The sequence below is a fragment of the Nestor notabilis genome, unplaced genomic scaffold, assembly GCF_000696875.1.
Source record: "Nestor notabilis isolate BGI_N333 unplaced genomic scaffold, ASM69687v1 scaffold2791, whole genome shotgun sequence".
Classification (NCBI taxonomy): domain Eukaryota; kingdom Metazoa; phylum Chordata; class Aves; order Psittaciformes; family Psittacidae; genus Nestor; species Nestor notabilis.
Window position 1 is genome coordinate 1 of NW_009914938.1, and position 10284 is coordinate 10284.

A 10284-nucleotide genomic window follows, 5' to 3' on the forward strand; every position below is an offset into this window, starting at 1 on the left:
CCGGAGCTTCACTCGGCGTGGTGTAGGCGTGAAGCCCAGCCCGCGGTGCTCTGCCATCACACCACATGAGCAGGTACCACACCCGGTGCTTGGGACTGCGTTCGCTCCGCAGTGAACCGCCATGGGCTCTGGGTCTGGTGAGGGGACTGGAGCACAAGTCTTACGAGGAACGGCTGAGGGAACTGGGGTTGTTTAGTCTAAAAAAGGGAAGTTCAGGGGCAACCTTATCGCTCTCCACAGCTACCTGAAAGGTTGTAGTGAGGTGGATGTGGGTCTCTTCTCAATAACAAGCGATAGGACAAGAGGGAACAGCCTCAAGCTGCGCCAGGGGAGGTTTAGACTGGATATTAGGAACAGTTTCTTCACCAAAAGGGTAGTCGGGCGTTGGAACAGGCTGCCCAGGGAAGTGGTGGAATCACTGTCCCTGGAAGTGTTCAAAAAATGCGTAGATGAGGCCCTCAGAGATGTGGTGTAGTGGTGGACTTGGCAGTCCTGGGTAGTTGTTGGGCTTGATAATCTTAAATGTCTTTTCCAACCTAGTTGATTCTGTGGTGGAGCAGAGGTTCTGCTGCTCTCTTAATCAGGAATGCTTTATTGAATAATAGACAAATAAGTATCAGTGGTCTAATGAAATATGTATATATATTTAGTGTGCCAGTCTTATTCCTTGCCTCCTACTGTAATGTGGAAAATACATTTTTTTTTTTTTCTTTTTTTACCCCACCTCCCCTTTGGGGTTACCTGACTAAACATGGTGCCTCTGAGTACAGGCTGACGAGCCTTCAGTGTGGTACTCTAACCATGGCTCTACCTAATGGGTGGTTTGTCAAAATGTAATGCTTGGTGTTTAAATGCATGCCTAGGTTTGCTGAAGAATCTGTAAGTACATAGAGCTGGTAATCCACTCCTGTTCTTGCCTGTTCATTAACTGTGTGGAGCTAGCATCTCAAAACACAGAGTTAGCAGTAGTACTTCGTTTGTTACCTGTGTGTACTGAGTGTTACAGAGCTTCTGCAGATTTTACCTTTAGAACTGCTGTACAGCTACTGCTGAGCCTAAACCAATTATGTTCACCCTGTCCCTCCCTGGTTTATTAGAAGCAGTTACGGCCCAAATAGCATGAGGCATAACATGTGTGTCTTGCAACTGTAACATCTCTTTTGTTTTCTTTAAAGGTGTTTTTCTGTTGTTGGGGTTTATTTTATTTGTTTTGAGCATGCTTTTATATGAATTTGTGATGCAAGAAGTTTGTTTTCAACTTCACTTGGCTCTAATCCTTTCCTGGGTTTTTGTGTTTATGTGTGTCAGGGATGATTGAGTTACACTTGAAAGGGCCTTAACACCTCTACAGTCAGTGACCTTGTGTGGGTACTGGTTTTCATTTTCATGACAGTAAACTGTGTCTTGGTGAGGCTTATCTGCCCCTGCATCAGAGGTGACTGTCTCTGGCAAAAGAGTAAGGATGGCAGGAAAAAGTTTTTCCAACTTTGTGCTCAGTGAACAAAGCAGGTTGAAGGTGGACACCTTTATTCTGACCATAGTATCCATAGGTAAACTCAGGATTCAATAGAGCTTTTGTTTTGTGCCTTTGTTTTCAGTTTGTGTTTTGTGGTTTGGGTTGTTCTGGATTTTAATTTTCTTTTTTTGCAGGAAGACAAGGGAGATGTTCTGCCTTTCTATTTCCTTTCTTTAAAAAATATAGCGCAGTTTATATATGGAAATTAGTAAAGATTTTGGCACACAATTCTTAAGTGTTAGGTTACATGGCTTACAGGGCACTTGCAAAAATCCAGAAATCAAGCTCTATAGTGAAATTTTAACATACCTCTTAATTGCTTTGGGAAAAAACAAATTACAAAACAGCTTTCTGGTACGTTCCAGAAGCATCTGTATTTAACTGTTACACTGCTAGGGCTGTCTTCGAGCAGGTTGGGCAGCTGCTAATAGCAGCTATTTTCAAGTCAATGAAAAGACTGGAATAAGTCCTGTGCGATTCCTACTCTTATAAATAACTTTCTTCTGTGTGGTTGTTGGTAGTAGACACCTGGTTGGCCATTTAAATGTCTTTTCCTATTTGGGTATTTGTTTCCTTCTCACCTACCCCGCAACTCCTCATTATGCTTTTTATAAAGCTTCATAGTGTTAAAGTGTCTGGATCTCTTCACCCTGCTAAATTAAAACTAAAAAAAAAATGTATCTAGAAATCACCAATCCCACATATGTGTGCTTAGTGAAGGTCCCAAACCAAAAGTCACAGATCTAGGTTCAGTTATGGTTTTTTACCTACTTCTAAAACTTTAGTTATGTTCCCACTTGCAGTTTGACTCATTCCTAAAAGCAAAAAAAATCTAAGCACCTACCAAGCTGTGGAAAAATACTTGGGATAACTTGCTTTCGGTGTTGTGGATGAACTTGCTATAAAGGGAACTTGATGTCAAGAAGACATCAATCTTAAGAGCTTTCTTGAAATATTCAATTGTTTTCTTTGTGGTTGGATTTATTTATTTATTATCTTTTGTCATTCTTGTTTAAAGGTGCTGTCTATGTTATCTTCTGCTTAGAAAGACAAAGAAGTTTCGCATCTTGTAAGCTGAGGGGTTTGAAATCTTGATTTTCTTTACCGGTAGATAATTGGAAATGGCTGACACTTCCATTTCAGAAGAGACTTTGCAGTTAGCCTTCCAAAAGAATCTGGTTCTGTCTAGATGTCTAGTGTATTGGCTGTTGTAAGATGACTATTCATTCATAATTACCTGTATGTAATTTTTAAAAAGCCAAATTGAGATACTGCAGAACTCCAGTACTGTGAGGCTGCTTTGGAGATGACTGAAGGAGAATTCTTGTTCCTAAAACTAAACCTGCAACCAGGAAATATATGGCAAGTGGTCATATTTGATAGAAAGTGGGTGGTAGTTACAGATGGACACATCTGCTACCTCTGAGAATGGCCATATATATTTCTTGTGCTGTTTAACTGAGTAATTATTGAAACTTTCCTCTATTCCCTATTCACTCCTATCCCCAAATATTTGAGTTTGAAAACTCTAGTCTTGATTATTCATTATAAAAATAGGAGCCTGGCTGAAAGATGAATAAACTTCTTCAAAATAATAAGAAATAAACATTAAGCTTTTTCTTTTCTACTCTTACAGTTTTAAAACTTGAAATACCCTCATGAACAGAAGAAAGTATTTCTTTCAGCAAGATGATCTGGATAACTTTACTTGTTCTTTGTTCAGAACTGAATTTTCTGACATGCCTCAGAACTTAAATTGTTATTGTTAGGTCCTCTGTAGCTTGATTGGTGCTAATTGGGTTTGTGATTGGCAGATATTTTAATAAAATATAACTAAACATGTTAGAACACAAGAACAAGGTAAGTACGCAGCTGGTTCTTATCAGCATTATTAGGTTTATTCTAGAATACCTTGAGTAAATCATGTGAAGTCTTCATTGCTGAGTGATATTGCTTGACAACCTGAAAGTGTTTAGAGGTTGGTTGGTTTGTTTTGCCTTTTAAAATTCAAAATAGAAACTATTACATCTGAGATTTATGGTGGAAGAATGAGTATTAACATAATAACATGTTAAGATATAATATAGTTAACAGTGACCAAAACCCCTCTGATTTCTTGATTATAGTATTTGGAAATTGATTTCACTATGCCATGACAGAGAAGTTTACAGTCTTTGCTGGATATAGTTGTCCCTGTGTATGTGTGCGTTTAAAAGTGAAGCATAGAGTTAATATGGAAAGATTATTTTAAAGTATTTTTTTCTTCTCTAAGGGTATGTAATGCAGTATGTAATTCTGTAGATATCTGTACATAAATTGTATTTTCTTCTTGCAGTCAAAGCTGGAGGTATGAGAGTGCCTAAAAAGCATGAATACGGACCTGTTGGGAAAAATGCTAGAGCCCCAGGAAAAGACAAGACAAGGTACTAGACTGCAGGGCTTGTTCCCCCTGCCCCATAGTTCAGAGGTAATGGGCTGAAGGTTGAAATCCAATGACAACTCTTAATCCTTGAAGAGTTTAATTTTTAAATTGTGCAATTTGTAGATAAAAGTCAACTTTGAGGTAATCATCAACTTAAAATACCCCAACCCTCCCAAAAAAAAAAACTAAACCCAACTTCAAAGCCTAAGGACAATGCCTTGCAATGAAAGATAAATGCTGAATCTCTTCTCTATTGTCATGTGTTATGGAATAGAAATTAAAACAATGTTTTGCCTACCTGTACCTAATAAAGTAATAGTCAAACAGTTTCCAGAGAAATGAGTCCTCATTCTGAAGGAAACTAAGCCCTATCTCCCACTCCCCACAAAAAGTGTTATTTCCTGTATAGCCTGTAACTCTTATTTCAATCCCAAATTGAATTTGGCTTTTTTAGTTTTCTACTTCCTGAGGTTCCTCAAGCTATTTTGTCCCAAAATGAAGGCATGCTTCTACTTTTGAGTAAGGTGGCAGTGACTGGTTGAAATGGGCATGAGAACAAATATTTTCTTACAGCTTTTTCAAACGAAGACTGTTTTTCTGAAAAATATGCTTTTTTTTCTCAAATATCCCTTAACAAAAAGTTAAGATGACCAATATATAGATAATTGCTGTGATGCTCAGAAAACAGTCAGTGTGACTCTAAGATTTTGTTCAAAGGAGCATGATGCAGCGATTTGCTCTTGGAATAAATCTGCTGTGTTCCAATAGCGATGATGTACAATGAAGCAGGGTATATATCCTCCTCCATATGATGATTAGGGTATTTGTGAGGAAAAAGAAGACCTGAACTTTGGCCTATTGTCAGCTAAAAATGGCACGTATCTTGCTGTGTCGCTTGCCTTCACCAGTGAGTTAGATGCTTCCTGTTGAAGACTTAGAAAAAAGATTCATAGGAAAAGTCTTTATAGAAAAGAGACTTGAGATTTGTGGGGATAAGACAAAATGTAATGGTTAAAGTACTGTGCTCGGGGAGCTGTATCTAAAATTCCACTTGGCACTGTAACTTGTGTGCTTTTAATACCTTTATCTGTTTTGTAAGCATTCAAAATAATTTCTAAGTTGAGACTGGAACTTGGATATCTTTCTCTAATGAGTGCCTCTGCACCTCATGTACATTATTCTTCAGCCCGTCAAAACATTAAATTTTTGCTGCTCAGTGGTGCAGCTCCTAGAGGTAAGTACAGTCTGATCTTGCAGACTTCTGAGAGCAGGAGATAAGGGGTTTAGTCCCTTTACAACAAGGACAGCCTAAAATTTGTTCTTCCCTTGGAACTGTTGAGCATTATCGTATTAGACATGAGTAGGAAACACATCTGTTGCTTTAAAAGTGACTTTGTCCTCCTGCTATGAAGAAGCAGTTGTGAGCAAATATTTTTACCCGTAGGAGTGGGTTCTGATTTCTGTCAGGATGTAGTTGCCTCTCCTGTAGTCCAAATTTGGGACTAGTTTTGTGCATAAAAATAAAGAGAAACAAAACAAGATTACATATTCTGTTGTAACTCTTTAAGAACAAAACTCCCTTCAAGGAGTCTTTATATTGTCTATATGATAGCTTGCTCTGAACTTGCTGAAGAGGCTTGTTCAAACTGAGAACTGCTCCTGAATCATGACTTTATTAAAGCACATCTGGAATTATCCCGAAAGCTGTGAATTACGCCTTACACTGCTGGGGATTTAGGGATGTCAGTTACTGCTTACCTGTAAGAAAGGAGCCACCTATACTATAGTGTTTCTGTAGTACCCAGGTAACCATTTAAAAAGCCTGGATTAGAGAGGATGGGGCTGGTTGACTTTGTTCTGAGTCCCACTTGTTTGGGGTTTTTTTCTGCACTAAGATTTAAGTTCCCTGTATTACTTCTGATACACAGATTTACTTCTACTGTTTCTGAATAGATGTTGTCAAGAAGGCTTCCTTTCTAGTCGAATGTCTATGTGTACATCGCAATCATGGTATCAGAGTGTCTGACAGGCATTACAAAGTACTGTAATCTAGTAACAGTGCTGTGAAATAGATTATTTTGCCAGGAGTTAAAAGGGAAATGTGTGACTAGACTGACAGCTGAACTCAGTTTTTGCACCAAGATATTAATTTTTTCCTCTAAAATATTCTAATCAGCTAGATAACTTTTAAATTAACTGGATTTAGCCATGCCAAGAAATGGTGTATTGACGTTATTTCTTGGCAAGCTACAGACATCAACATTGTAGGTCTTTGGATTTCTGTTTTTCTCCTCACTGGCTTGGAGGACACTAACCTAAAATAGAATTTTTTGGAATAAAGCTAAGCTGTATGCCAAAACTGACTAATGCTGACTTTCCTGTTTACTAGTTCTCTGTACCAGAATCGGTGGTTACTTAATACAGCTACGTATCTTGTTGGGATGATGGATTTCATTCTCAGGTTGCAATCACAGAAGTCATACAGAACTTTGTAAAGTAATTTGGTGCTACTAAGTAGCTACTAAAGTAGTTGAGCTTTTGATTCAGATGAGCTTTTCTGAGAGGGTCAAAGTCACCATCGTAGCTTAAAGTGGGTACTCAGAGCTGAGATTGGTCTTGGCAGGAGCTGAGCTTTTTAGGCTTAGTTTAAAAAAAAAAAAAAAAAAGGCATGCTTCCTATGAAGTTGCTGTGTAATACATGACCTAATAGAATGTAATGCATCATGTTAATAATAACTAGATGCCTGCCTGACAGTTTTCTGAAAATACATTCCATTTGGCTATACCTCATTATTTACGAGAAACCATTCACAGTTGTGTGTGTTCTTTGGTTTTTGTTGAGTTTTCTAATAACTTGGTTTGTTGTTGAGGTTTTTTTGTTTGTAGTTTGATCACCCCCCCCCCCCCCACCCCCCGAGTTAGAAGGGTTTTGTTTTCTTTGATTGCCAGTTGTCTGTAATTTTGCTCCTGTCTTTACTATAGTCATAGTTATCTGATGACATAAACGATCTTGAATAGCGCATATTTGTCAGTGTGGCAAGCTTATATCAATTGCTAAACTGAAATTTCAGTAGGAAATGTGCCTTGCCTGATACACAGAATCATTAATGTTGCTAAAGCAGTATCTGCTTTTCAGAGTCATATTTAAAGTATCTGGGTCTATGTGTAAGGGTAACAATGATTTTTCTTGACTTCATTTTCAAGATACAGGGGTGTCACTGCAAATAATCCTATCATCATCAGAATATGCAATCCACAGTTCTTCCTGTTGCTGAACTAAATTATTCCATATCCACAGATCGTTTTTTTATGGGATATTGGTAACGTGGCTGTTTGTCATCGGAGTATGAAGAAGTTAATGGGACAATCTTGCACAAAAAGTTTCTGCTTGACAAATTGCTGCTGTCAAAGGAAACACTCTCCAAAAGCAGCGGGTGATTTTTTTTCATGGGTCTAGATTGGAATCAAGAAAATGCCTAAGTCAAATTTTGCAGTTCTAGATATCAGTGCTCAGCTTCTGTGAAGCTACTCTGCAGTGCAGGAAAAAAAAAAATAATCTGCTTTGAGATATTTAAGGATATTTGTATATATAGCCTTTTGTATATCTAAATAAACACAGATTTTGCATTGGTCTATTCTGAGGCAGCGTATCTTCTTTTAATATCTTAGTCTTTAATGTGATTAAAGGATTTAGCTCCAAAACCTAAATTTCTATTACAAAATACTTTGTATTAAATCTGGAAAACAAAAGTGCCAAGTATTTCTGTGAGGTGGAAATGCTAAATACATTCTTTTTCTGCTTTACAGTGCTATTGACAATTTTTCAAAACCTCAGAACGTGGGTGTCTTGGTAGCAGAAGCCCTGAGCAAAGTAAGTATATCTGGAGAGACAAGATACATGTTTTTCAGGGCTTCTTCATAAAACTATATGGTAAAAAAAGTGAATTTTCCTTAAACTGCTGTCATCTGACACTTGTACATTTCTCATCTACCACTAAATATTCTCGAGGTGGTCTATTTCTTTAGCAGTTGTGTGGCTAAAATGCTAGATGGCTAAAATTTAACTAGCCTTTCCTCCTTACTCTGCTGTGTTTGATTCCATTCCTATTTACACTAAATAGCCCCAGGGTAGTTGTGTATACTTGTCACAGAAAATAAGGTATGTCCATTCTTTAAAGCGGTATGTTGATTTAGATTTATGGAAATGGGGAGAAGGATTACCAGTGACATAGTAAATTTGTGGCAGATCTGGGATTACAATTGAGAATGAAACCTGGTCTTCAAGTCTTTATCCCACTGTGGAAATAGCTTTAACTGCTGTAAAGGTCCAACTCACAGAAGCAAAAAGATGGCTTTGTGAAGGAGGTGGGTAGTGCCACTGCCAAGTGCTTTTTGGATACCAGGACAGCAAGTTAATGTCAAACTATTGCAAGTGATCCCCAAGACAACAGGCACAGAATATTCCACTGCTGCTGCATATGCAGCTGTTACACCTGACGTTAGATAGTCAAGCATCTTCTTGAATTCTGCCTTGGAAAGACTATGAGATCATTTAAAATTGTGTTGCAAAGCTGTTGATGGACCCTTCTAGTCATCTTTATGCCTCCAAAGATCACTGTCTGGTATGTCTTGCTAGACTGTTGATGTAGACACTTAACACCTATGTTTTGCAAGAGCTGATTTAACAAGCAGCTTCTTAATTTGCATGCTAATCTGAAGATCTGACAGTTACAATCTATTTTTCATATACTTGCAGTCTTTAGATTGTGAGGCATACAGGAGTTCCTCATCCACAGAGCTTGGTAAAACATCAGTTGCATCATTTCAGCATAAGCCTTTCATCAACAGATGTGTATATAGCTTTAGTATGTAGATCTTGAATTTTTGAATTGACTAGTTTGTTAAGGAGAACAGATACAACTTGCTGTTTCTTCTCTGCTTGTCTCCATCTCCTCTGCTCTGACCTACCATTTCCTTCTGTTGGTTTCCATAATCTCATAATGTTAAACTTCTGCAGTAATTAAGAAAGTGATAATTGGATACTGCAATGATGATGACTTGAATCTAGGAAAGTAAGAATTTGAAGCAACTTATTGTTAACTCTGGCATACTCATTATTTGCTCTGCTTTCCTGGTCTTGACAGGAAATTCTATGAACTACTATAAAAAGAGAGGGGGGAAAAATCAGTGAAAGTAGTTGGGCTGATACCACTTTAAAAACAAATGTACAAAGTCGTCCTGAGTTTATCTGTTGATTATTTGAACTTCTTGTGGAGTTAAGTTTTAAACTACTTTTATATGATAGAATTTAGGAAGAGAATAGCATAAAAGCTATATTTTATAACAACTTTTCCCCCCTGCACCCTTTAATGTTACAGGTGAACCATAAAATTAATGCAGCAGCATTACAGGTGGCTCAACAAAAACCTCAGCCTGCCTTGGAGAAGTTCATACTGCCTAAGAGAATTTACATTATTCAACAGCCACGGAAATGTTAAGATACTCATTAAAATACTGATGTTTACTTAAAGTGAGTTCTAAATAGCACTTTGCGCACTGTGGTGAAATGGTCAAAAGCTATGTGCCTTGTATCTCACTGTATTTTTGTTACTGACAATAAAATACTTTATAAGAAGAGTCACTAAATGTACTTAGGATTTATTAAAATACCATGGTGTATGTCTAATCTGGTTTTACTAGTGTACAGTAATTATACAATGCCAAGAAATCTAACAGCTTCCCTTACTGTGTGAATTTTGACTCAAGTACTAGAAACTGTCAGCCCTTTTTTTATTTTTTTATTTTAATAATAGAAAAGCTGAAGTGAACATGATCCTAAGTAAGCAGGCCACAACTGAAAGGCATGTTTCTTTTTGTTTTAATTTAGGCTGAGGTGTTCCATGCTGAATGTACGCCTTAGGCATACTGCATAATAAGAAACTTGAACAAGTCCTGGGAAAGATTCCCATGCAGTGGAAAAAATACTTTTTTCCTTGCATTTCTTTCTGTAAAGAAATCTGATTCCTTTCCTGAGATCCAAACAGTAGGAAGAACCAAGTGAAAACAATCTGGTTTTTTGAACCCTTCTGGGGCTGGAGACGATGAGTGAGGGAAGTACCTGACTTGGAGTTGAACCTCTGGGATGAGAGGACAGACATGGAGGAGGAGGAGTCAAGGTGCGGGCAGTGATTTGAGTATGGAGTTTAAAGTTGGTAGAAGGGGATATGGGCCTGAAAAGTGATGAGACTGAGCATGAACTGGTAGTAATACAAGCTTAATAATGGGGGGGAGCAATTGTGAATACAAGTTCAGGCAGTACCCTTGAGCCTTGCCTGTTTATACTGTC

The 10284-nt window shown here is 37.9% G+C and overlaps 1 protein-coding gene across 1 annotated transcript; it reads left to right on the forward strand.

Moving 5' to 3' along the window:
* The first annotated feature begins 121 nt into the window (after positions 1–121).
* On the forward strand, positions 122–9436 carry DAPL1 (death associated protein-like 1). The gene is made up of 4 exons (XM_010023885.1): positions 122–137; positions 3852–3939; positions 7746–7809; positions 9317–9436. Exons 1-4 carry the CDS (start codon positions 122–124, stop codon positions 9434–9436), a joined length of 288 nt encoding a protein of 95 aa, XP_010022187.1.
* Positions 9437–10284: the final 848 nt, after the last annotated feature.

Excerpts from the sequence above, each read along its gene's own strand:
- DAPL1 (XM_010023885.1), top strand. Across the intron at positions 3,940-7,745 it reads CCAGGAAAAGACAAGACAAG|TGCTATTGACAATTTTTCAA; the intron begins GTACTAGACTGC and ends TCTGCTTTACAG. Across the intron at positions 7,810-9,316 it reads TAGCAGAAGCCCTGAGCAAA|GTGAACCATAAAATTAATGC; the intron begins GTAAGTATATCT and ends TTAATGTTACAG.